Raw genomic sequence first — 27,919 nt, 5'->3', positions numbered from 1 at the left:
GCAGCGTCCCGCGGAAGCGTCTGAGTGACGGCCCGAGCGGCCAATGGGCTGCCGCGAGCCGACGCCCCCTCGCTGCGCGGCGGCGAGGCGGGGCTTCCGCCGCGGCCGCCGGGCGGAGGTGAGCGCCATGGAGGCGGCCTAGGCGCGGCCGTGGGCTCTGCGCGCCGGGCCCCGCGCCGGGCCCGCAGGTGAGGGGGGCGGGGGGCGGCCGCCGGGCCCCTCCCGGGCCCCTCCCGGCGTCGCGGCCGCCGGGCCGCTTGCGGAGCCGTCGGTCGGTTGCGCAGCGCTTATTGCCTCCGCCCCGGCCGCCCGCTGCGGTTTCGAGCGGCCAGGCGGGGCCGCCGCCCGCCCCGGCGCCCGGGCTTCCCGCGGACACCCGCGGCGGGGGACCGGGTGAGCGGGGGGAGGCCGCTGCGGCCCCGCGCGCTCCGGGCCCGGCTGCCGCCGAGGGGACGGTGGCGCTCGGCAGGCCGCGGGCGGGGCGCGGCGCGCAGCGGGAGGGCGAAAGGCACCGGAGGGGAACGGGAGCGGGAGCGGGCCGCGCCTCCCCGGCCCTGCAGCACCGAGTTCCGTTTTGCGCGGGGGCTCGGTTCTGCGGGCAGGCCTCAGACGCGGGGGACGGAGGTCAGCAACGATGCGGTGGCCCCGGGACACGGGAAGCCGCAGGCAGCGAGGTACTGGGGGTGCCCGTGAAAGCTGTCGCTGGTACTCGGGTGACTTTGTGCTGTGCCCCTGGCATTTCGGGAGGTGCGCTTCGTGGGCTATGTTTTGGCGTGGCAGCCCCGCCTGCACTAGTGCTGATTTTGTTGTGGGACGGAGTTTTTATCATCTTCGTTTGATGCTTGTAATAGCTTTAGGCTTCGTAGTCCCCTTTGATACTGAAATATAACTTCATTCTGGTAAATACAGATGTGAAAAATATATATATATTTTTTTTCCATGAAAGCGGAACAGCTGTTCTCTTGAGAGCTGGAGCATGAGCATAAGCATGTGGGCGAGGAATTGATGTTTGTCGTGTTTTGCTGTGAAGTAAATTTTGAGTTGACTGAAAAATACACTTTGGAATAGTTGATGTTTGTATGCATTTGATGAAGCTTGGTTTGAGGGTAGTTGCTGAAAGCTCTGAATTTTCTTGTCTGCTCTGTGTCCCAAAACAAGCAGTTTCTTCATGTTCTCTGTCATATGTTTACTCCCAAGGCTTGTTTATGTTGGTGGATATGAGGCCAGTATTTTGACAGGATGCAGGGACTGTACCTAGAAGAACCTTTTTCCCTCAGGTTATATATTCTGATATGGGAATGGGTGTATTGGTGTTCAAAAACTGCTGTTCTTTATGCAGTGAAATCTTGAGATGAGAAGTGGTGTTATGCTCTCTACTTGGGTAAAAAGCTTAATCAGAAATTTGTTTTGCTGCCTTATCTTCAAAGGAAACGCCTTGTCTGAGGTATTCTAGGTTCATGTAGTTACTTAAGGTTGTCTTGCTGCCCTCAATGCATTCCCCTCCTCAGTTCTGAGCTGAGGTTCCTGTTCTGTCCTGTGACGGTGGTGTGCAACTGCTCAGCCATAGTTTTGTGAGTTCTGGGATGCAACGTGGTAGGGGGAAAAAAACAAAAGCAGTCTCAGATGCCAAGAGTAGCTCAGAGAACCCTGTCAATAGTCTGGAAAAACAGATGTTGTAAAGTGCTCAAGATAAATGCAGAAGTTTAATTTCATTTGTTTTGTTTACAACATAATCTTTAATTACATACACCTGTATTTCGCTGTGCTATAAGCTGCTCAATTAAGTGTCTAGTCTATAAATGAACCACGGAATTTCAGGAGTTGTAGGGCTTTATTGATTGTATTTGAGGCAATAGTTCTTGGGTATGTTTGTGTGGAACTGGTGGAGAAGGTTGCACGTGCATGTTTTTTGCATGAACAACTGAGTCTGGTATTTTGTAACAGCACTTAATATTATTTTAATGCCTTTTGTGCATTTTAAGGTATGTACTGAATTTATTGATTATAATACTGCAATAGTTATAAGTGTTACTTCTGTCATATTAAAAAAAGATGGCTTTTTTTGGATGGGTGCCCTTCAGTTTCACTGACATTCTGGTTGTTAGGAATGACACGTAAGAGAAACTGGTAAATCTTAATTTAGAAATAAAAATTCACAGATTTTGTAATTTATGACAACTTCCTGTGACTGTAACTTCTGTTCTCCTAACAGGTTGAAGGTTTCCCAAAGTATCACGTTTAAATGACGAAGTGAGAATCATAAGAGTTGTTTTCAAAAATAACAACTACTCCTTCCCTTCCAATAGTAATAATGAATTTTAATTTATTATTAAATCAAATTCGTTATTGAAGTCAACAAAGCCATGATTTTCAGAATGAGCTATTTTCAGTATGATGAAATTCACGTAAAACTATTTATATAAAAAGCCTCACTTGGTAGGTTTTCAGCAATGATGTAAACAATTTGGGCAACCTAGTGTAATTATTTGTGAAGTACTTTGAATTCTGCTAATAAAACTAGTTAGAGGAGATCCAGATGTTCTGATAATGCTAGTATTAAGCACATGCAATTTACTTTTATAACTTGTCTCTGAATTTCTGTTGTAACTGGTATAGCCGTACTGTATCCAGCGTATTTGCTGTCATTTTGTGTAAGGTTTGTACCACTCCTTTCGTTTTGTCATTTCAAGTAATTTCTTACTGTGATGCTAGAAGAAGTGCTAGAGAGACTTAGACATCAGCGGACCAATGTAGCTCTCAACTGTTGTTTGTTTTGTAATCTGAAGGAGGTCTGCTGGATCACATGGCTTTTGTTTTGTGTGTTGGAATCTTGAATGGTGGTTTTGTTTGTTTGTTTGTTTGTTTTTACTTCATTACATTTAAATGTGAGCCTTTGCAAGGGAAATAATGTGTTCTGTACTTCTGTGTTCTAAAGAGATTGCCTGCATGTGATCACGTTGTAGTTAACTCTAAGAGGAATTGAAAGTTCCTTGCTAAACAGCTGATCAGGGTCTGTTGTAAGACTGGTTGATCACCGTAGCAACACTACATAAAGAAATTGTCAGGTGTAACTTGCCAGTGGAGAACGTGGGTCCCTATCTTTGGTATCAAGTTGTGAGTTTGCAGGGAAGGGTATTTAGAAGCGTAAGCTCAGGGCTCAGTTCCTTGCTGCTACTTCTGGGTCTCAGTGACTACTGCGTTCTCATGGGGCTATTTCTGATGTCAGATTTTTGGGGAATTAATGATGATCAGGCTGTACGCACCTGCCGTCTTGTATCCTAGGTTAATGAGTGGAAGTCTGTTGTGGGAAGGTAATTCTCCATTATTTGTCCTTATGCTGAAGAGGTTTTTTGTTGTTGTAAAGACGGTCCTCTTCAAAGACTGAAAAAGTATTTAAGTGCTCAAATGTTGCCTCCCTCTGTTAGTAGCTTTGTTCGGAATATGTTTTCAGTGTGAGAGAGTTCTGTCATTCTTACTGAATCTCCTGTCCAGCAGACGATGTGTCAGTTGTTCAGTTGGATCATAATGCGGAATCCCATTGAGAATTTACTCTAAGTTTGTGTGCTTGAAGTTGTCCTTCTGAAGAAGTCAGACTCGTGCAGTCAGATTGTAAGAGGATGAGACACAGAAATGAACAGTAGTTGTCTCTTACGTTCTGTAGCTGGAAGTGTTGCTGCTACATGGTCTAGGTTATAGCGTAGTTAAAATATGTTCTTTTATAATCCAAATCTAGCAAAGTCAGTTGCTCATAACGCTTTAAAAATGCTTATGCAGGTGAGGCTTTATTTTTGCGAGTCATTGATGCAGAACGTGTTATGCTGGCACTTTGGTGAAATGGTGCATCGATGATGAGTTCAGTTTTAACAAAATAAATTTGATATTTGCAAATGTTGCAGATTTGTTCCATGTCACTCACATTTCTGTTTTTGTGAGGTTAATGTGGTAATTTCAATTACTTCAGTAAGGGTGCATGTACTATTGCTCATACAAGGAAGGCTTTCAGGCCCTTAACTTGTACTTTTAATATTTTTATGGAAAAAATCTATTTGTATGGAAAAGGAAAAATATCAAAATGATTGCTTTACTTCTTAATGCTTTTCCTTGCTTTTTTTTTCCTTTTCATTAATGATAAATCAGATGCTTTAAAAAAAGGTTTCTGTTAGTAAACACACCCTTCAGTTTCCAAAGAGACAAGTTGTTGCGTTTTGTTTTGTGTTTTTTTTTAATCAACAAAGCAGAAATAACTTTCTTACAATGTCACTAGCTTGTGAAAAGCATACAAGAATGCTTTAGAGAATGTTTGTCTTCCTTTTTTTAAAAGGTTTCAAAAACACACACTTTACAGGAGGCTGAATCAAACTGAACTCTGTTGCTGTCCAGATCATGAATCACATTTAAACATTCATGCATTTTGCTGAAGTTAATAGAATTAGTTGCTGTTTGTTACCTGCTGGTATTACACTGGTTTTGCAAGTGTTTATTTAGAATAAATGTTTTTAGTAGAATCACTCCAGGCACATGAGAAACTTTGCTGATTTGGGTTTATGTTAGAGGAAGCAAAGATTAAAATGAAGAATGTCTAAGGATGATTAACAACTTGAGAAGTTCATTCCTGTACACTGCTTCCATTGCCATAAGCTGCCTAACCCTTGTTGAAGTGTTACTATAACTTTTGTGTTCTTTGCATGTATACCCATAGAGGTTACATGCCCTTAGCAAAAGAGATTTCTCTCTCTAAAACAATCATCTAAATTAAAGCTTACTTGTCTCAAAATTAAATGTAGAATAACTTTTTGCATAGTTTAGAAGAAATTGAAGTTGTAGTTGAGACCAATAAAATGACAGAGGAAAATATTTGCTATATGTCTTAACTCTTTTTGTTGTTGTTGCAGGTATTAAAATATGCTGTTGTCAATAGGAATGCTGATGTTGTCTGCCACTCAGATATACACTATTTTGACTGTTCAGTTATTTGCTTTCCTGAATCTTTTACCAGTGGAGGCAGATATTTTAGCAGTAAGTATAAGAAAGTTTTTCTACATAGATGAAATCTTTGTAGAACTGAATCTTCTTCAAAACTATTCTATTAAGGAATTAGTACTGTAAATTTGGTAACAGGTTGTTTAGAATAGAGTTGCTTTAATGCTTAAGTTTAATACAAAAATAGAACACGTTTTCAAATGATATAATAGATGTTGTGTGCTCTGATAACGTGAGAGTGAAAGCACTCCTTAAATGACTTTAAGGGAATTCCACTATGAACAGGTATTCTGTGGCATGTTATAAATCTCTTAAATGAATTCCATGCATATTTGATTTAGATGACATCCACACCAAAACTTAAGTTGCTATCTTGTAGGGTAACTGTATACAAATAAAGTAATAAATAAATAAATAAATTCTTCCCATGGTTAGTATTATGTATGGCTGTGCTGGAGGTGTTGACAGTAAAGTTTTTGTGTATGCAGCACCTAGAGACATGTATTTTAAAGTAACTGTTAATTTCTGTGACAACTAAATTTCGTATTAGTAGAGTTTTAAACAATCTTTGTGATGTAAGGCTGATAATAGTAAGGCAGTATAGTGACCGTAGTGGTAAAAGTGGTAAAAAAAATTGGCAATATTCATTGCCAATGTAAAATATCTTGTATAACTTCCTCCAAAAAAGTACATGTATTTGTAGGATTGTGCTCAAGCCGCTGAAATAATTATATCATGAACAGTTAAATATTGCTGAGTCAGTAAAGAATTAATAAAACTTAACAACTGATGCGCATTCAACTCATTGTATAATTAACTTTTTTGAGAAATTAACTTTTTAAAAAACTTATAATGAATGTGTATTTTAGCATACGTACAGTTTCAGCTTTTTATTGTATGGATTCTCCATTGAGTAGCCAACTCGTGTTGCTACAAAAGGTGTCACGAGGAAGCGGGAAAAAGCTTCCCCAGACTTAAGGTCTTTACAGCATTCCACTATTTGGAAATGAAAGCACACTGTTAGTATAAAACAAAACTGTAGATCTAGTTTTCTGTTACTAACCTAAATAGATACCAGGGCATTGAGAGGGGATGACAACATATGGAGTTTTTTATTTGCCTACAATAAGCTACTTGGTAAAAGCTGTTTGTCCTTCTCTGTATACAGGTCAATTCAAAAGGGGAAAAAAAAAAAGACGTTCAGTTTTTTACTTAAAGTTCTTTTATTCTATTCTGCAACTACGGTGTTATTGGAGTTGTAGACAGTAGAAAGAGATTTATCATATAGGGTTATTATTTACTAAATAACTTCTTGTTTTGACAACTACATAAGAATGATGTTGTTGTGTGAGTGGAAGACCAGTGGAAGTAATTCTGTGACTTCATTGACATGGTTCCACAAGGTCATATGTCTGATAAATGTTTTCAATTAAAAAAAAATGATATTGTTTACTTGTATTTATACTTGTATATTTCCTTTTTGTTGCAAACCTGAATTTTCTTCAAAATTTATTTCTCTTAGTATAACTTTGAAAATGGAACCCAGACCTTTGATGATCTACCTGCCAGGTTTGGCTACAGACTACCAGCAGAAGGCCTGAAGGTATTTTATAAAACTAAAACGCAATCCCATAGCCTGTTCTTTGTGTCTACTGTACTTAATAGATCTCAAATGCAGTAAGATGTGTTGATGAATAAAATTCAAAGAAGGGAAATCAAGGTGAAATGGGAAAGGACTACTTACAAATAAGATTGTTGCCTATAACGCTACATTTGTTCAATGAAAAAGCATGTTCTGCTTTGTCTGCATTGCTAAGGTAGTAGCCATTCATATCTTCTGGTGGCAGTAGTAAATGACTGCTGTAAAGACAAACTCACTTTTATCTGAGTTAAATAAAACAGGAGATAGCAAATAATTTATTAAAAAAAAAAAAGTATATGGTGATGCTGTAAGCTGTTAAGCTAGAAAAGTGTTTACTAGCTAGATGAATATCAATTCAGTTATAGTCTGCATGTCTTCTGAGGTAAGTTTGTTGCTGAGAGTTTGTAGCTCAAGTATTTTGTCAAATACTGGTGTACTATGTTGAATTCAAGGAAAAAAAAAAAAAAAAAAACAACATACACTGCATTTTTCTCCATGCCTTACTTAAATGAAAATGAAGCTGAGGTGGTTGTGCAAGGCTGGATCACTTTTTAACTTGGTGGTGTTCCTCTGGTACCAAGAGGAATAAACTGGTATAAGAATTCCTCAGCAAATAAAGCTACAAAAGGACTTTGCTTTCATGCCCAGTGGGTTTTATTCTGGGGGGAAGTGAAGGTAGCACTAGTATAATTCTTTACTGATTAAATTGAGAAACAGAGCTTGATGAAGTGATTTGCCCAAGTAGTGAGCTAATTTAATACATCAAAAATAGATTTAAAAAAAAAAAAAAGTAACTTTTTATCTATTAGGTAGGTGCAGTCACTTGTGTAGAAATAAAAATGAGTTCCAGTGCTAAATAGATACAGAAACTTTTGTCTTCATCAAGATTTTAATTATTTTTAAAAGTGTCATGATAATGATTGAAATAGGATGAAAATTTTATATTTGTTCAGTGCTTATGATTAGGATTTATTTTTTAATGTACATCCTGTAAAACACAGCATGTCAGATTCTGTAATTACTGTTGCTAAAGCTTAAAACTAGGTGCTTTCTTTGGGTTCTGTTCTTAAAGTAGTCAGTCACTTATGCCTGTGTTCCACTGGTGAAGAATTCAGGTAGCTGTTGCTTGATATTAGTAGCTTGCTTCCCTTTCACTGTGTCCTTAGAAGAACATCTCCCTGGTTAAAGATGTTTGAGAATATATGCTATATTTTATCTTTTAGATTAAGGAAAGTCTAGTAATGTTTAGCCTTTGGCTTCTATGTATGTATTTACTTAACTGCAATGTGATGTTTTGTGATTTGTGTGTAACTTCTTTGTAGAATACAGTTTGTTCTAGACATACCTATTGCTCCTGTTAAAATTGAGTAAATGCTTTGCATGAAACTAGATAACCTCAGTAGTGTTTGCTACACGATTTAGGAGAAGCTTGGGAACCTGACTTTAGCTGTCAGCAAAACAGTGTGGAAATTTCAATGGATATTGCTTTTAATTGTTACAGACTGGTGACAGGAACAACATCACACAAAACTGGCAAAGAACGGATTGCTGGTGCAGCTTCTCTGTTAAAATGGATATATTAGTGTTATAAAAATCTATTCCTCAAAAGAAAAGTACTCTTCTCTTTTTTTGGGTAAACTTTATGAATAATGTATATCTATGGACAAAATAAAAGTTGTGTGTGTATATAAATATAAAATCTATCCTGGAAAACTGAGAGTTTAAAGCTCTCAAGGATATATCTAACTAAGATAATGGTAATACTGTGGAAGAGTTTGAACTAGGTTTGCAGCAATAATTTTTAGAGTCCATGGTAGTGCAGTGTCTCATGATTTTTATTTGCATAAAACAAATCACATGCTTCTACTGTTATTTTCTGGCATTTTACTTATATTTATCTGAAGGTTATTCATTCTAGTTTTAAAACATTTAAACATGAATCTGTTGGGAATATGAACTGCAAAGGTTTCACATGGGTGGTGTGTTCAGGCGTTTTGTGGAAAGGTCTCTTAGTGTTAGCCTTAGGCTTTTCAACAAGCAGCAGCAGAAGAGACTTGAAACTCAAGGGTTACCATGCAGAGTGACCATTGCTGTAAACCTTGCAGGCACATGAGTAAGCAAAGTTCTTTGAAGTCTTAATATCTTACTTCATAAACAAAGCATCAAAATTGAATTTTACAGTAGCATTGTGAGTTGAACCCTGATCCTCAATGAAATTCCATCCACTGATGCATTAATTGCTGCCTTTGAGCTATAGGCTGGTAATGCTCCAGAAGGTATTAGTCTTGTTAATACGGTCTGAGGTGTTAATGTCAGAGCTTTTAAATGATTTTTCAGACTCAGCTATTTAGCCTCTGCTAGTCACAAGATCTATATTAGATCTTTGCCATTAGATAGTGTGTAGCACTTGTTGGTTTCAACTTCAGCATTCTATGGAGGGACGAGTTAACAAATAAAAATCCTGGAAGGATTTTTGTTACTTCTGTAATTTTGCCATTTGTTTAGAGTAACAGAATGTGCTTTCTTTGGTACATTAAGGTTGTGCCTGTTGGATTTGAATGTCTTGTGTGAATACTGAAAGATTAAGGATCCTCATCAACTTCTGTTTTGCAATTTCTCTTAATTAACACCAGGGTCACCACCACTTTTCCTTACTGTGGCCCACAGCTGTGGCTCCTTTCTAACTGATCCAGGTGACACTGAATGGGATAAGATAAAGAACATCTTATACTGACCTAATGATGTAATGTTTGTGTTGTGTGATGATGTATTATTAAAAAAATAAATAAAGTTGTCAAACCATTTTACCTGGTATGCGTTAGTCTTGACAGTGTGTGGTTTTCTGAAAGAAAAACCTTTTAATACTTAAGAATATTAATGTTTTAAATAATTCCAAGCAGACAGACAGGCTTTGGACTTTGAATGTTCTCCCTCCCACCTTTTAATAAAATGTTCAACCTTATATATCTATGTATACAAAGCTACAGAAGAGAATTTTAAAGTTCAGAGTCTGACAAATGAAAGCTAATAATTCAAAGAAACTTTTGCAAGACTTTCTAAACTGAGTATGATTTTCAAACTGCATGACTGAGATAAAGTGCAAAATCAGTGCAACACTTCCTAAATCTATAGTAAAGAAAAACTTACTGATTCTTCTGAGCGATGGGTATTTGTATTCTCTATGAACAAAGGGCAGCTATTTTTAAAGTAGTTTATGCAACTTAATAGTACCTAGCAAAACTGGTGAACAGAACAACTTGAACAGGTAACTGATTGTACTGTTACCTATTGCTGGTAACATAAGTTATTTTCCAAGAAAATATAGTCTGTTTAGACAAGTGGTTACATTCGCGCTCTTGTCTGATTCTGTTCCTAACGCTAAAATATTGGACTTTGGGTCTTACCAGTCATTTATAAGTTTGTCTTCACTGCATCAACTGAATGCATAAAATTGGAAAATGGTGCACAGATGAGCAGAGCAGCTACTGTGTTAGGCTCCTATTTTTGGGAGGCTCTTCTTTGGGTGATTTGGAGATTTGACCAAAAAAGTAAGAGTATTCTAGAAAAAGAAGCAGCAAAGTTCTGGTCTTTCTGGAGCTAAAATAAATAGTGTTGTTTGGTATGCATTTTCTTTGTCATTTATCTTGCATAAATTTTTATGTCAGCGGTATTTTGAGTGTTTGCAGTTGCAGGGTAGAAAGTTCTAATGAGTAGCTAATGTTGAAATCACATCATGGAGAGTGACTAGTGTCTGCTTTCAGTGTTCAGACAAGTACATTTATTCTGAGAGAAGCTGTAGAATTTTTGTTAGCAAATATTAAAGTAGTAGGTTAGGAGACTTTGCTCCAAATGTTTTCAGTATTGAAATGTTAACTATCACAACAATCCAAACGTTGCTTTGATGTTGGTATTTGCAGAATTTCATACTTCTGTGAATCTTTCAACTGTAGCAAATTTCATGAGCTTTAGGCTTTGCATATCATGGTAAATCAGCTATTTTGTTTACTAATTTAGTGTTAATAGTTGATTTCACACATTAAAATACTGCGGACAGTAGTTCCACAGTATTAACGCAAGAGTGGTTCCTTCTTATAGTGGATTGTAGCACATAGTCTGAGTTAATAACTTCAGATGATAAAATTGGGAAAAAATGTATTTTCTTCTTAGCTAATTCTTTGCAGAAACAAAATTTCTCATAAAAACAAGTAGGGATGTTGCAGAAATTTTGTTATGATAGGACTGATTTGATAGTAAGAATTTATTTAGCTGTTGTATGAAAATGTATGTTTTTCTTTCCGTCAGCTGTTTTGTTAAGCCAAAGAAATGAAGCTGACAATATCCTGTTACTGTTTTTCAGGGATTCCTAATAAATTCAAAACCAGAGAATGCTTGTGAGCCTATAGCCCCCCCTCCGCTGAAAGACAACTCAACCAGTGTTTTTATTGTGTTAATTCGAAGGCTTGAGTGCAACTTTGATACCAAGGTAAGGTGTTTCTTTATTTTTTTCTTCTGCTTCCAAGGACTTTAGAATTGTGCTTAGAAATCCCTCTCTCCCAGCAGGGTAGATATTTTATGGAGTCACAGTTGGTTGATGGGGAGAGGAGACAGTGTGCTGCCCAGCAGAAACAGGCAGACATAAACAAGTGGCAGGATGAGAATGATATTATTCGGTACAACAGCTAGATGTTATATTGTAAAGTATTGTACAAACTTTGATCTGCAGCTGAAGTAGAGTGTTTGCTGTTATTTTAAAAATACAAAATTAGAATGATTTGCATTTGGCTGTAATACATGATTTTCTTATGAATGAACCTGATGTATGGGGCGACAAAGTATGCTTTAAGAAAAAGAGATTTTCAATTTGTTGATTGACTTTCATGAACTAAAAGGAGATTCAATCATACTTCCTGTTAGGTAATAGAAGAATAGCATATAATTATATGAGTGTAATAATTATCTGATTTTGTTTTGAAATGTGGTTGTTGTTTTCTAAGTGAAAATGTAACTGTGCTAATGTTCATAACATCCTGAAAGTCCACTTTTCTTACAAAGGACAGAGCAGTTACTGAGGTAGCATTTTGAAGCAGTATTCTTTCTAATAAGTACTCTGTATGGCTTACAGGTTTTAAATGCACAGAGAGCTGGATACAAGGCAGCTATAGTTCACAATGTTGATTCTGATGACCTCATAAGCATGGGATCCAACGACAGTAAGTACAGGTATCACTTCTTCTCTCCTGTTTGAAAATCATTTCTCCCACCAGAGCAAACAGTATGAAAATCTGTATAAAGTATTATGGTGGACTATGACTAAAACAACAGTAACAACAGCAAAAGCCAACAAAAACCACTTAACCTAAAGAAAACAAACAAGCAAACAAAACCACAAAAGCACACGTACAGCAAACAAAAAAACTGCCCCAAACCCCCAATCCTCCTGCATTTAATGCTTTAAAATGGGAGTTCTTCGTATAAGAACATACATGTATACTTGTGTATTAAACGTAGCGTTGAGTTTGTATGTTCTCCGTGTCTTTGGTTTACCTTTAATTTGAATTTATGAGATAGATTTGTATGATTGATGTGGAAGATAGCAAATGTATTGTTAATTATTTGTTTTGACTGTTAAGTAGAAATACAGGGGAAAAATACTCTTTTGGAAGTAAATGAAACTTCAAAATATGACTACTTAATGGTTCGTGGTTCCGTTTTGCTATTGAACTGCAGAGTGCATTTTTCTGTTCCTTTGAACAAATGGATTCTTTTATTTCTTATGAATACTCCTTTGGAAATGAAATCTGCTTCTGTGGAGATACTCAAAACTTGCCTGGATGCCATACTGTGCAATGTGCTGTAGGTAATCCTACTTGGCAGGAGGGTTGGACTAGATGATCTTCCAAGGTCTCTTCCAACCTTGGCCATTCTGTAATGCATATCGCATGTATGTATTTTTTCAGTTTTTCATTTGTAGAAAGAATTCAAAGATCAATATGCCATTTTCTGATTTATTCTGATGCTAGCTGTTCTGACTTTATCCTTCTTCGAGTGGTTATGTTCAAAGCATCTTGCAATCTAGTCAAAATAATGATTTTGCTTTATGGTATGTTTTTTGTCTATAACACTCTTATGACTTTCTCTGTGGAGTTTCTTTATTATGTCTAGTGTCTTCAGGTTTCTGAATATGGAGCAAGAACATGAATGAGAACAAAAAAAAAAAAATCAAAGTAGAAACACCATAGAGTGAACTAGAACATTAACTTTCATCAAAATAAGTGGAAGATGAGTAGCCCAGTAAGCTGTGTGGAAGTAGTTCTAATGAGTTCCCAACCCACATAAAACTTATTTTCAGGGTTCACTATGAAATCAAATGTAGAGCAAGTTCACAATAAATACAAATTGGGGTAGTGTGAAGTGACATTAAGCCATGTGTGCTTTTGCATTGGGGAACCAGAATACTTCGATACGAACTTAGGATGCTTTTGACCCTGAAATGTGAAGCATAAGTGAGAGGTGCAAAATCAACACAAATTGAAGCCAAGGAAAAAAAAATCTAGAATGTGGTATTTTTCTTTCAATGGTTTTTCATTTCAGTTGCATCTTTTGAGTTTATTTTTGCCCACATTAGTAACTGGGAAGGGGAGAGAACAGTTCCCTACAGTTTCTTGAGACTGAGGTAAAGATAGGGGATTTGTTTGTTCTTTTCTTTCTGCTTTTTGACCTTTCCAGGGTGTTCATTCATTTTTAGGGTGAAAAGAAGGGAAGAAAGATTGATTAAAATTTACTGTACCAGATCGTAAGTTCACAGAAATTCTGGAAATCAGTGAAGCTATGTGATTTTATCAAGTCTCTAAGTAAGGATTGATGTTCTGGTTAAACTTACTGTAATGATACCTCTTTTTGTCAGAGTATGTATTCTATGTTCCCTTTGTAATAGTATGCTCCCTTTGTAAGGTAATATTCCGTTATGAATTTTGATTTCTATACCTGCAATAAAGCTCATAGATACTCAGTAGGAAAAATAGTACCACTTTACTATATGACATAAAGTAGTAGCATGCATGTGCATCAGTCTGTAACTAAATTAAAATATATCTTTATGTTGTGATAGTGTCACGTTGTTCAAATCTTACATTGAGTGCCCTTACAGTGCCTGTGTAATACTGTTTTTCATCCTTTTTTTTTTTTTTTTTTTTTTATACAGTTGAAATTTTAAAGAAGATTGACATTCCTTCTGTCTTCATTGGAGAGGCATCAGCAAATTCTCTTAAGGAAGAATTTACTTATGAAAAGGGGTAAGTTACCCCCCCACATGCAGTCATGTTATTCTTTGGATTAATAGCTTATTTGAAATAAATATCAAAAGGAGGCAATGAGTTGTGATAACAGAGGCTGTGGATATTCTAGGTGAAACCTTGTGCCTGTAGAAGTAAATGCCTTGATTTGCTGCTGATTTCACTGAATCTATAGTTTTACCTTCTGTTAACGTGTACCTTAAGCACCCACTTGTTTCTAAACATTTTAGTAGGGAGGATAAACTGTGACTGTGAAATAAAAGTTCTTGGAACTGTCTATTGTCATTTGTGACTGCAGTGGTATTTGATTTCATACCCCAAAGATGAAATCAGTCCAATTTTTGTTTTTAATTTTTTTTTTGAAGAATATGTACTGAGTGCTGTTTATTGACCCCTTTCTTCCTGAATACTACTTTGACGAGCTTTTTGATATATTTGACCCTATTATTGCATTATCAAAGGATACTGTGTTTTGGATATTTTTTTTGAAGAAATGCCATGTAAAGCTAAATACTACGTTTCAAGTTCTCTCTCTTACATTTCCAGTTTTCTGCTTGCTGCCCTTCAGTCTTGTAAACTAGTAGAAAATTTCAATTTAAACTAACTCAGGATGTGCAAATACCTTAGAAGCTACTTGGATTTGAGTGGGTCTGGGAAAAATGGAGAATCACAGTGAAATTACTCAGCCATTCTGTACTGCTCAGGGGTTGAGGGAAATGAACAGCCAAGTTAGATGAACCTTGCAGGGACCCTGGCCTCTTTTGAGGGAACCCTGAATCCTGTTAAAAAGTAACATGAACAGAACTTTTGTTTGTGGATTACATGGACTAAAGAAACCTTCAGGTTTCTAGCTGCGCTGAAAAAGCTACAGGCCTGCCACAGGGTTGCTGAACAGTATATGGTATCCAATTTCCTTTTTAGATTGGAAGTACGTATAGCTAGAGATTTTGTATTGGAGGTTCTTTTATCCCTTGGTTTTATCTGAAAGCATTGTCCATGAGAGAAACAGCATTGGTATTTATTTAGTATTGTGGGAGAACAAGGGATAATTAAAAGAAATACTATTTATTTTTGTTATTTATATAATTTTGCAATTGTAATAAGTTTATGCTGTTATGCATTTTTTCTGGCTGCCTAAGTTGTAAGAAAGATGTATTGACATTGTTTACTGGTCACTAGTATTTCAAAAATTTTAGAAGGATCTTTAAAAGATCAGATTTAATTAAGTTTTAGTTTCTAGAGTATCAGCTACTAGCCTTTCAGGATCAATTTGTGAATATGCTCATGTTGAAGTATGAGAAATGCCAATTTAATATTAAAAACACTAGTTTTACTGTGAGGATGTTTGAGTGCAGGAACAGATCGCCAAAGAGAAGTGGTAGAGTCTCGGTCCTTTGAAATGCTCAAAACCCAACTGGACACAGTCCTAGGCAACCTGCTATACCTGACCCTACTTTAACGGTGGGGCTGGACCAGATGATCTCTGGAGGTCCCTTAAAATCTCAACTATTTTTGATTGTGTGAAATTTCTTTAGGTCTTAAAAAGGTAGTTTTTCTAAGGTGAAGCAAATATCCTGTAATTTCCAGACTACTACCACGTTTTTTTTTTTACTCCCTGATCCTTCTTCATTCTCTCTTCGCTGTTTACAGAATCACAGTCTCGTTGAGGTTGGGAGGGACCTTTGGAGGTCATCTAGTCCAACCTCCTTGCTCGGGCAGGGCCACCTAGAGCAGGTTGTCCAGGGCCATGTCCAAGATGGCTTGTGGATATCTCCAAGTAGAGAGGTCCTCATGAGGCTACATAGAGATGGCCCCTATCCAGCCTATGCAGGTGTCTCTGGATGGCAGCACAACCATCTATCTGGCAGATCTGTTAGTACTTCCAGTTTCTGCAGACTGGCTGAGAGTACACTTTGCCCCATCATCCAGATGATAAATGAAGATGTTATGCTCAACTGGACTCATTATTGACCCCTGGAGTATGGAGCTAGTTAGTGGCCTCCAACTCGACTTCATGCAGTGTCATAAGAATGACTTGAACAAATCTTGGTGTTAATTGTGCTAGAGTATGCTCATAGTCCTTCAGAGGCTAATGGTGGTAATTCTACAGCAGCTCTGTGAACCTGAACAGATGGTGACATTTTAAAATGTAATATCTGATAGGAGAACCATACATTATAAAGGTTATCGTTGATGATTATGAGCCATATAATTTTCATGTTCTGTTTCTGCTGTTTCTCTTTATTTTTTCTGTTGTGACAAAATCTGGTTATCTCTGAGTAATGCAGTCTGGTGAAGGAGTACACAGTTGCTTTTCTATCTCGTACAAAGTGAAACAGTTATTTTGTATTGTGTAGCCGTTTAAAATGCATGAAAGCAAACTTTAATACAAAATTTTGATCTTTAAATAGGTGAAATTGTAGATAAATGTATGTGAATTGAGCCACAGTTTGAACTATTTCTGCATACATAATTTTCTGAGTGAAGTGCAGAAGCCTTCAGCATCTACCTATATTTGAAGAGTAACTCAGGATTTTGCAACTGGGGCAAAATATGTTAAAACCTTGAATTATGGAGTTATCTGTCAAATCTGAAAGATTCAACACCTTTTCATCTAGGCACTGTACCATGTTCATTTTTGGCATTCTTAGAAGAAAATTAATTATCTGAGAGCAATGGGCAGAAAACCTTCTTTCCTGCAAGAGGGTTACCTTAATATTTATCATATGTTTCTCCTTTTATTTTCATATAACATTAATTATATTAGTTTAGCCAATGCTCTAAAAATTACAGAGGTTTTTGTGAGTATATGTATTACAGACCTAAGGGCTCAATCAATTGTAAGAATACATGTTAGTTTCCTAAGCAAGTTAGTTTGAGCAAGCTAAGTGCTTATCTTTTTATTAAATAAATATCTTGAAAGCATGTTGGACACAATGCAGTCATTAAACTATTTATAAGACAGAATTGTATATCTTAATCTATTCTTTCTGTAGCATTCTAATGTATCTATATAAGCACTGAAATGGAGAAATTCATTGGTTGATAGCTTGAGGTTAAATGGCTGTCAGTTTAAACATTTTCAGTGTTTAACTTTTCTCTGACTTAAAGTGCATTTCTGCTCTGGAAGAGACACAGAAAAAGGGATTATTGATTTCCCTGGTGCTCTCCACTGCATTCCTTGCTCAGAAATGTAGAAAGTGAATAGAAGTTGGGCGTCTTTCTGAGTACATAGGTTTTCATAGTATAAAGTTACTGAAGCTTTTCTAAATCATCCTTAATTGGTAATTTTCTGTGCAAGGTGAATTTGCAGGTTGCATTTGAGACTAGTCCATAAGGCTGCACGACTGTTTGCACTGCTCTTTTCTGCTTTCGGATTTAAAACTTTCACAGGTTGTCACGATGTTTTTATTAAAAAATAATATACGTTGAATAGAATGGAAAAGATATATTTCGTATTAGTCTAATGATCTTGCTTTTTCAGGTCTCTGATGTCCTTCCAGTAACTTAATTGTAACAACTAGGCTGTATTATAAGTAGATACTTTGCTGGTGAAACTGCTTTATAAGAAACTAGTGTGACTCCATATGAGTAGTAGTAATAGAATTGCTAACATTTGTAGCCATTGTACATTCTCAGGTGTTTGACTGTTTGTGCCAACAGAATAATAATGGGAGTTTACTTCCTTATGTATCAATAAATGCTAGTATTCAGATATCTGGTTGCCAGCTATCTGAACATCAAATTCTCTGCGAAGATTTTTGGTGCTGTACTATAATTTACTGACTCTCCAGAGGAAAAGGGTTTCTGTTTTACAATGCCTCATGAGTTGAGACTAAACCTGCAGTGTAATCCAAAATGTAAAGAGTTTCTTTTGAACATTTAGTATTGCTATGAGGGTGGTGAGGCAACTGGAACATGTTGTCCAGAGAAGTTGTGGGTGCCGCATCCCTTTCAGTGTGTAAGGCCAGGTTGGATAGGGCTTGGGCAACCTGGTCTAGTGGAAGATGTCCCTGCCTGTGGCAGGGGGATTGGAATTAGATGATCTTTAAGGTCCCTTCCAACTCAAACCATTTTATCGTTCTCTGATGATTCTATTAAATAAGAATGATCACAGTATCTGTTGATAATTGGGTTATATTTTCTCATTCTGCTGTCAACAAAGCTATGAGATTATTTTGCTGGTTGCTTTAGTTTTATCTATGATTGAATTCAGTAAGTAGTTCTAACTCAAAAAAGTGTTCTAAGAAAGTATAAACTCAAAATGATAAAATAAGCTATGTAAATGTAAGCTGAATTCATTGTTGTACACAGGTGGACATTCCTTTAGTGTGTTTTGTGATGAACTTTTGTCTTTCATTGCATTTATTCTTTAATTCACTGTTCATTAAATTCTAACCTGTTTTAGAAACTGTTCTCTCTTTCTTTCTACAGTGGCCATGTTGTGTTGATCCCAGAGTTCAGTCTTCCTTTGGAATACTACTTAATCCCTTTTCTAATAATAGTAGGGATCTGCCTTATTCTCATTGTCATATTTATGGTAAGTTTCTTCTTTTAATAATATATTTTCTCACAAATAAATCATCATAGAATGCTCACCTACTGAAGTTAAATAAAGGGTTTCAATAAAGGAACAACAAAAGCTTTGTGTACTGTATATACCAATACTGTGCTTACCTGTAATCCTTTATTTTTCTCAGTACAATAAATAAAGACGCAAACTTGTGGCAAAGGGATGTCAGGAGTCTCTAGGATGTTCTATCCAGCATAGAACTACTTCCAGAGAACTGTCCTTCCTGGTACTCTACCACTGCACAAGTTCTTCCCTTTTCATTCTATGAAGAGCAACCTGTGGTCTTGTACGTTGAGAATGTGTCCCACTCCACCAACCTTGCATTTCTTGATGTTGATCCCACTGTTCTACAATGCAAGTCTCGTGCTGTTTTTTTATCATAGGTATAGTAGTCAGACAGCAAGCTCACAACTTATTATAGTATGCTGCACATATCTTACAGCATATATATTATGTGTAGAGTTGGGGACGTTTCCTATAAAAGGTAAAAGAACATAGCTATGTATTATTTCAGAATACTTTGCACCCCACTTCTTGGAATTTCTGCTGATCTGACTTAATTATGAATTTACCTTTTGATAAAAATGAAGTAATGTGTCAACTGCTGCGTAAAACTTCTTGAAATGTTTCTCTCTGTGCTAGTGTTGTTTTTGCTGTCAGTTATGTATTTAATTAAAAATTCTGGGCACATTAGGCACAAGCAGAATTACAGCAGCTTTGTGGAACCAGCATAGAGACATTATCTACTAGAGAAAATGTAAAATCTACCAATATTTTGTCTGACCTTCTGGTGATAACCTTGATCATTCCTCATTGTCCCAGTTAGTTAGGAGAAAGGATAGCCCTGTCTTTGTATTCTGAAGGTCAACAGATTGAGGGTTGGAGAGATGGTAGTTACAAAGGAAGGGCAGACACCAGGGATAATGTTCTGTGAACATCTGTTGTTTTGATACCATTAGAATTCTGACTTGAGCTGCACTAGCTGTCTGCTTACAGTGCACCTGAGTTATAAATTCAATCAAGGTACTGGTTATCAAAGGAGTGGAATGAAGAAGAGTATCAAAGCATCCTATCAAAATACTGTGAAACACTGATCCATCATTTTCCAAAATGATACTAATTACAAAATGAAGAGAGTCAGTAAGAATACTTATGGGACTTCTTGTTTCAAGAGAGATTTAGATTATATTTAAAGAAAAAAGTGAAGGAGGGGGGACATATGAGAACTGTAGTCATGAGGAGTGGCAGCTTGACTTTTCTCATGTGCACCATTGTGGAAACTCAGGAATAAGAGAGATGTGTTTTACTCTCAAGGTATTTCTTCATATTTTTTCTTTTTTTTTTTTTTTTTTTTTTAAACCAGTTCAGCTGCTTTTGTTTTTAGGTGATGATAAATCAGTTGCAAAAAAAAAAAATAACCTAATGCATTCCAGAACTGTCATCTTCCCATCAGAAAATGAACTAAATTTTACACTGCTTTGCACCAAACATATTACCAAGGAACAAAAGCTACGTAACAAACACAAGGCTGATCCATCTGAAAGGTCACCTCTCTTTAGAATTGCAAATGCTTTTCCCTTACTGTGAAAATAGCAGTTATGTGCATCAGAAGTGGCAGTAAAAGTGTTACAGGAGTGAGATAAATAAATTTCTATAGTGTTTGTCTTTAGGGCAAATAAGAAGTAAGTGAACCATAAATAAAGATTATTTTAAATTTGCCTTTTAAGAGCTTTTTTTCATCTGCATGCTACTACTCTGAATTAAAACAATTTTTCATTTAATGTGATTTTGAAAGTTGTACTTTACTGATAGTTCTTCTCTCTATATATATTTAGAATTTCTGTATGTGCAATCTAAAGGAAAGAAACCAGTGCTAGACAGGATTGGCTATGAGAGAAGGAAATAAATATTTGGTGAGGAAAATCAGAGGCTCTTAGACCTGTTTCTCATTTTCTTGCTTGTCCACTGTGAGGAAATTAAATAAAAAAGGGGGGGAGGGGAATGTCTTTAAAGTGTGATTAAAAATCTATTTTCCTAAATACAGAATTTGTGAAATATTTTCCAGTTAAAAACAAAAGACTCTAAGAGACCTGAATTTCTCTCCTGTTAGTATCAACGGGTAGTCAGTGCTGAAAATGAACGGTCCTTTCCGTGTCTTAGAACCACATTATAAACAAAAAACAGACAGGAAACAGGAGAATATTGTCTTGTATGTCTGCAAGTCAGGGCTGCCTGTACAGAATCACAGAATTGTCTAGGTTGGAAGAGACCTCCAAGATCACCTAGTCCAACCTCTGACCTAACACTTTGTATTTGGGACAGATATTTGGATGTTTTTGAAAATAGATTACATAAGCTGTGTAGATGGATTTTGATATTTCAAACTTATAATAAACCATGAGAAAAAAAGGGGAAGAGGTAATTGAAAGTGTTTTCAAGAGTGTACTGTATTATTTACAAATGTATACTGACCCTACATGCAATGTGAAATAATATCCTGTATGCTGAAAGGTCGAACAATATGCAAGTGTATTGAAATATTGAAATACTTTTCAAAGTAGACTTAATAAAAGCACCCCTTAGGTGTTCCCATGTGAAAAACACTTTGGTTGAAACCTGTTATGGAATCTCAAAAATAATCTTACTCAATTCATTTACTTAATGCAGACAGTGAACTTGATCTCAGGGAGATTTCAGGTAGGATCTTGACCGTGTTCACTTGTGGTTTCTGCCCCATTTCTTTTCAGAAAGTTTTGTTTTTAACCAAGAAATCAATGCAAAACTATCTCATTGTTAGTAAGTGAATTATACCGGAAAGACTGCAGTCTATATGTGTAATTCATCATGTAGGTGAGGTAAAAAGAACCTGAGTGAACAGATTAGTTCCAAATACGCTTAAAAATGAAGGACAGGTATGATGCAGAAGGATAAATAAGTTATTTATTCTCCCCTTCTCCCTCCCAAGAGTACCTTTATACTTAACTGTCTTTTTTTAAATCTTTTGTGAAAGCGCAACAATACTTTCAGGGATTCCTAAAGTGAGAGAGATTAATGCTGTTTATGATGTTAATATTCACTTAATGTTTACCTTATCCACAGTGTAGTCAAGTGTGTAGTACCTCTCTAATTTTCAAAAGACTGGTCAGCGTGTATGCATAGGTTAAGGCCACTTTGCTGTATTTGAAAAAATAAAATAAAATCATTGTGTTAGGACTAGAAACTGAGTGGAAATAGGCTTAAGGACTATAAAGAAAATGGAAAACAGAATCTCTAGTATGGCTGAAGACAGCAAGTGACATGGCTTGAAGTAAACCCTGCTTCCCAGACTACTTGTGATACTATGAAAACAGTTCTTATAATAATTATTTTTGAAGAAAAATTCTTTTCTATAATTACTCTTTTCAAATAATCTTCAAAAAGAGCTGTAATAATCTAAAACTGCCGTAAGTAAAACCTGTCAAGCTTAATGGATTGTGTTTTGCCCTGAAATGTGCCATCTGTATGTGGACCTCAGAAGGGGATCACAGCAACGGCTATTGTTTTTATGTATTGAGAACATTATCTTATTTTTTTCTTCCCTTTCCTAAAAAGATTGCATGTCATTTCAGTTTCAAGTGCTGTGGTAATCAAGAATGTTTTTAGGCTTGTTTGGCTTCATCCTTGAGTCCATCCTCGAGAAAAGGGAAGCAGTGGTTCAGCTTGAGCCACAGTTCCCTTTTAACTAACTTACAATGAAGGCTCATAAACAGAAACTTTTACAGTTCTTCTATTGTTTTAAGTTACTGTTCACGTTGTCTAACATCTGTTTCCAGATCACAAAATTTGTGCAAGACAGACACAGAGCAAGAAGGAATCGGCTTAGGAAGGATCAGCTTAAGAAACTTCCTGTACATAAATTTAAGAAAGGCAAGTGTATTGTTCTTTGTCTAATTAGAACGCACTGTTATAATACCAAATATCTCTAAATGGAGGGGTTTTGGAAATAATTTTGAGTATGCTTGAAACAATAGAGTTTGAATAGAAAGCACACACAAAAAAGTGTTTTGACCCTGCTCTCACTCAAAGCGGAGTTCTAACATTTTGTCACAGAAGCAGAGTGGACATCATATGCATAGTGTGGGTAAAAAATGAAAACATTGCTTAAAATGTCAAAAACTCATTACAGAAATTCCCCAAAATTTCTTTGCAGCTCTGTCATTAACAGTGATGACAACAGTCAGTCACTGTAGTGTATCATACCTATAATTTGTCTGGACTTAGATAAATACTAATGGCATGTATGTTGCCTGATGTGGCAGAGATTATAAAAGCAAAGATATCTTGTGGGTATAATTTACCTGCTTATCTAGAGGAGTGTTCCCATCATTGAATCACAGGGCTTCTATGAAGGCGAGAGTGACTGAAATTGAACGCCAAAATATTTGTTGTTGTGATTCTTTTTAATAATTTGTTGTATGCAATATCTAATGACGAGATCAGAAATAAAGCTGTAGCAAGTTAATTTATTGAATGAAATAAAAAAAAAAAAAAACTGCACCGAGACCACCTCTATTGCAGTCTGCTTCTTAAGAGTAGAAACAATCTTTCTTCTCCATTTTGATTTTTAAATGTTACCATCTTATCATCCAATTGTTCATTCATAAAAACTGTTACAAGAACTAATGCTGGAAAGACTACTAAATTGAAATGATTGATTACTACAAGTCCTCAGGGATTTGTTGAGGTATGAATACCGTGTTAGGGGACATGCTTGGATTCAAGGATAGAACCACTTACCAGTCTTTGCCCTTGATAAGGACAACCTACATTATTAATAATATTGCTCTCTGTGTAAAACAGATGTTCAGTTTGAGTGAATACAGTTTTTGTGCAGTGTTAGTCAACCTTATTTCAAGGAAACAAACAAAACACTTTGTCCTTTGCAGGGTTGACCAAATTGCTATGGATACAAAATTAACTTTAATTAAATTAAAATTAAAAAAAGTTAATTTAAAATTAACTTTTAAAAAATTAATTTTTTTTAAAAATTAGCTGTGTCCAAAATCTATTTTTTACACTGAAGGTGTTTTGTGGCAGTTGTGGTTCTTCCCTACCAAAAGGACTACATTTTGGCCATATAAAAGTTAATGGGAGTTGATACACCTTGTGATGTTCTTACAACAAAAGTGAGCCTAGGAAAAAAAAAAAAAAAAAAAAAGAAACCCGTATAATATTCCGATAATTCCATCATTAGGAAACCTGAATACTCTGATGAATATTAGTTTAGAAATAATATAGGTTAGAAATGTTGTGAGTTGGTATGTATTGTAGAATACAACTTATTTTCAGAAATATATTATTTCCAAACTACTTTAACTTTATACTAAAATGAAATTTAGGCCAAGGATGAAAAGATTTTAGATCTTACCAGCAATGAAATGGTAGTGTAACCATTCACACAGGCAGAATAGAAGGTATTGTAAGAAGATAGACTGCTGGAAAAGAAAGAGATATGCAGACATACTATTAAAAAATTAAAAACTCATTAAGTTAGTTTTCCTACATTCCGTGTCAAAGGTTAGGATCCTAAATGTGTGATAAAGTATCCAGAATGTTGGAGTTGCTATGTCTATGAGACTTAGTGGAGCTGTTTGGTTAAGTGCTTAAATATGAAATGAACTTAATTACAGGCAGTCAGCTGCCCAAAGTTGTATACATGTATAGGCGCAGGGGGGAAGCCCCATGTGTGACAAATAATAGGCTGTAGGAGTACATATAATTTTAAGCAAAGACATTTTTAAGTATGATGGATATTGAATTTTTATGTATATACATCTATATGGAGGTTGATGCATACGATTGAGAAATAATGGGTAGTAGTGGTATGTGAATGTCTTTTAAAAATCTGCTCCAGAGTATGTGTGGTTCTGCAGTTTACCAGTTATTCCTAAGCTTATTTTTTTTTCCTGGAAGTGGGATCATAACTGATCTAATTACTGTTCATTACTGACCCATCTGCCTAACTGCATAGTGCAGTGTAGGTTTAATAGACAAAACAAGTCCTAAGGTCTGCTAGAGTCTTGGCAGAGTTTTTTCTGGTGTTGGTTTTTTTTTTTTTTTTTTTTTTTTTGTATCCAGATGGATAATTCTGTTTCTGAAAACACTGTGTTTGTGTCAAGTAAAAGAGAATTTTGCTGACTGAAGATGTTCCACTTGCTTTATCTAAGCAAGATGCTTCATTTTATGTTGTACTTTACATCTTATTATGTAAAACCTTACATTCTTTGAGAGGCACATAGTCATGGAGGTGAAAATAACTTGGAAACTAATTAACTAATTTAGTTAACATAGTGTTAACTAATTTAGTAGTAGAGACTCCAAGATGCACAGAGAAACCCTATGAGTCTCAGAGCACTGGGGAGGGCTGGCAGTTCTGGTCTTCACTACTGTGTAGGCTTGTCTTTCTGCCCCAAGCCAGGATGAGAGCAAGAATCAGCACATTAGTTAATTTCTCTAGTAACTTGTTGGGGAAGTGGAGCAGGTGGACTGCACCTGATGGAATCCGGTGGATGCAGATGAAGCAGTTGCGCAGAGGACCTGTTCAGATCTGGTGTGCAATTGAAAGATGGGACCCAGATGCTGGGATGGGGTAGGCCTTGAGTACAAGTCCATGGCAAGAATCAGGAAAATGTTGCAGTTAGCCAAGGCAGTGTCAGATAGTTTCATGGCCTCTGTATTTGAGAAGTTCAGCATAATCCTTCCTGAGAAAACATTTTTATTTTTTTTAACTGGCCTGAAAGTGGATGCTTTACCACTGTGTCTTTATTAATAAGAATGAGAGAATATTACAATAATTGTGCTTCACACAGTTGAAAATATTTTTATTAACCTGAATGGAAAGTGAATATAGTCCTAATAAGTAAAGAAATATAGCAAAGTCAACAGTATAGCTTCAAAGATAGTATAGTCCATTGCAAGGTCAGGGAGGACCAATAGTTTCTTCATCCCATGAAACTAACAGAGAACCTATATGCATGTGTTTGTCTGTTGCAAATTTTTTAATGTTAAACATATTCTCAATTATGTGCTGTAGGAGATGAATACGATGTATGTGCCATTTGTCTGGATGAATATGAGGATGGAGACAAGCTCAGAATCCTTCCATGTTCTCATGGTAAGCAGCTGTATTTTAGGTCTGGTATTTGTATTAAAATAGCTATCAAAAACACCATGCCTAGAAATTGTAGTTGAATATGTTTATTGACAAATCTATAAATTTTTTCATTTGCTAATATCCCTGAGCACATACACAAATTGGGAAAAGAGTAAACTTTTTTTTTTCTTTTTAAAAGGAAAAAAGGCTAGCATTACCACTCTGCATTTTTCTTTGGATATGCATATGGAAAAAATAAAATAAAAATCTGGGCTTGACACTGTCCCCTAAATGTCTGTTTTTAATAGGGAAGTACGTTTCAGAGTTCCCTTTTACATAAAACTAAGCTTTTACTTTCTCCAAGACAATTAATCCATAAAACTTAATTTAGTCGATTACTAGTGACATAGACAATGTGGATGAGTGGGTATAGTCTGTCCTGTAGCCTGAAGCTATACAAATTATTGCCTTGACTGCACTTGAAAGCCAATGTTGATGATTTTATCAAACATGGCCCATTGCAGGGCTGCTCTCAGATTGATTCAATAGACGAAATGGGTATTTACTGCAGTATTTGTCATAGTGTTAACGGTCAATAATTAGGTCCTAGATCCTAATCTATTAGGTGTTTTGTACATAAGGATATACAGTCTACATGCCAACAAACTTTTAAGTAAAATTCTCAATATGAGTTAAATTCTAATATATTTAAGTTAATTAAAACAGAAACAATTTAGCAGGTTTAATTGTCCTTTTTCATTAGATAATAACGTACTTGTATTTTGTTTTCTAACAGCGTATCACTGCAAGTGTGTGGACCCCTGGCTGACAAAAACAAAAAAAACATGTCCCGTTTGTAAGCAGAAAGTGGTCCCTTCTCAGGGAGACTCTGACTCTGAAACAGACAGTAGTCAAGAAGAAAATGAAGTATCTGAAAATACCCCCTTGCTTAGACCATTAGCCTCAGTTAGTACTCAGTCCTTCGGGGCTTTGTCAGAATCTCACTCCCATCAGAACATGACAGAGTCCTCAGAATATGAGGAAGATGACAATGACAATATTGATAGCAGTGATGCAGAAAATGGAATAAATGAAGAAAGTATAGTGGTTCAACTACAGCCCAATGATGAAAGGGATTATAGAGTGACAAATATTGTTTGAGACTACTATTGATTAATAGTGTATGAACAAAAGAGTTCTTAAGGTCATACTTCACAAACATTTATGTAGGTAATACATTTTAATTTGTAATCCATCTGGTTTCTTCAGTAGCGGTTCATGTAGTAGTACTATGGTTTAATCATTACAAATAGATTTATTTTTGATTCAGGTATTCAGTCACATGTGTTCTTTAACAGTTTAACTGGACTTCACAATGCTAATGAATAATGTTAATAGTTTATATAACTAGAAATATTACACAGACTACTTTAAATGTCAGTGTCTGTTGAAATGGGATTTAGCTGGAAATAATTTTCATCCTTTTTGTAGCTACAGCTGAGTCATACCAATAGCAATATTTATTATGTGTATGGTATGTGTTAACCCTTAAGCCCAACAAAAACTGTATTTGCATGTTTGTATAGAGTTTGCCTAAAAGCTGTCACCACTACTGAAAAAAAAAAAAGGTAGAACAGATCAATATTCTATATGTTGATGTATCAAAACGAAGCAGAAGAAATTCCACTTTTATCTCAAAGCACTGATTCCAAATAATCCTTTGGAGTTTGCCACTCTAGTTGAGTTTAAGCAGTCCTGTTGAGCAGTTCCTAGGATAAGGAAACTTAGAATATATATATGTTTAGTTTTAAGTGGTTCACAAGGTAAGATTCATCTGTAACATGTTAATTTAGCTTTGTTTGCTACTATGATGTAGTCTGGTTTTCAGTGATGATGTGGGAGTTGGGGAGAGGGTGACTAAAACAGGGAAGGTTTTGTTCCACATAGAATTTTAGGTAAGTATTCTATTGATCCTCAAGTCATACACCTCTTACTAAAGAGCATTTTGTGCTACATTAATCTGCTAAATTATGTATATAGAAAAAAAAAATTGTTCCTTTCAAATACCTGATTTGAAAACGAGTGCTTATAACTATTAAACAGAACTCAGTACTTACCAGTGTATCATGAAAAAAGTAAATTATATATAATACCTCTGTAACTATGTAGAAAGTAACAGCACATGTATAATCAAAATGCAGAGATTTTTTTTATATGGCCTTGAATAAGGAAAGCTTGACAGAATGTTAATAAATGTTTTCCACTTTACGTATCAAAAGGATTTTATTTAACTTACGCCT

At 36.1% G+C, this 27,919-nt stretch overlaps 1 protein-coding gene across 5 annotated transcripts; it reads left to right on the top strand.

The window, feature by feature from the left end:
• Positions 1-83: 83 nt before the first annotated feature.
• On the top strand, positions 84-27,897 carry RNF13 (ring finger protein 13). 5 transcript variants are annotated; one of them, XM_084292272.1, is made up of 10 exons: positions 84-188; positions 4,893-5,016; positions 6,503-6,583; positions 10,980-11,105; positions 11,745-11,832; positions 13,824-13,914; positions 18,349-18,454; positions 22,300-22,393; positions 25,560-25,640; positions 26,416-27,897. In XM_084292272.1, exons 2-10 carry the CDS (start codon positions 4,903-4,905, stop codon positions 26,778-26,780), a joined length of 1,146 nt encoding a protein of 381 aa, XP_084148398.1. In that variant the 5' UTR covers positions 84-188; positions 4,893-4,902; the 3' UTR covers positions 26,781-27,897. The 5 variants fall into 5 exon arrangements, with proteins under 5 accessions (XP_084148398.1, XP_084148399.1, XP_084148402.1 ...); XM_084292273.1 differs by having other exon boundaries at positions 86-118; XM_084292276.1 differs by lacking the exon at positions 84-188 and adding an exon at positions 219-393.
• The last annotated feature ends 22 nt before the right edge of the window (positions 27,898-27,919 follow it).

This window comes from Netta rufina (assembly GCF_964035555.1).
Source record: "Netta rufina genome assembly, chromosome: 9".
In the NCBI taxonomy this organism is placed as follows: domain Eukaryota; kingdom Metazoa; phylum Chordata; class Aves; order Anseriformes; family Anatidae; genus Netta; species Netta rufina.
The sequence above is the reverse complement of the archived record's forward strand: the minus strand, read 5'-3'. Positions and strand labels throughout refer to the sequence as shown.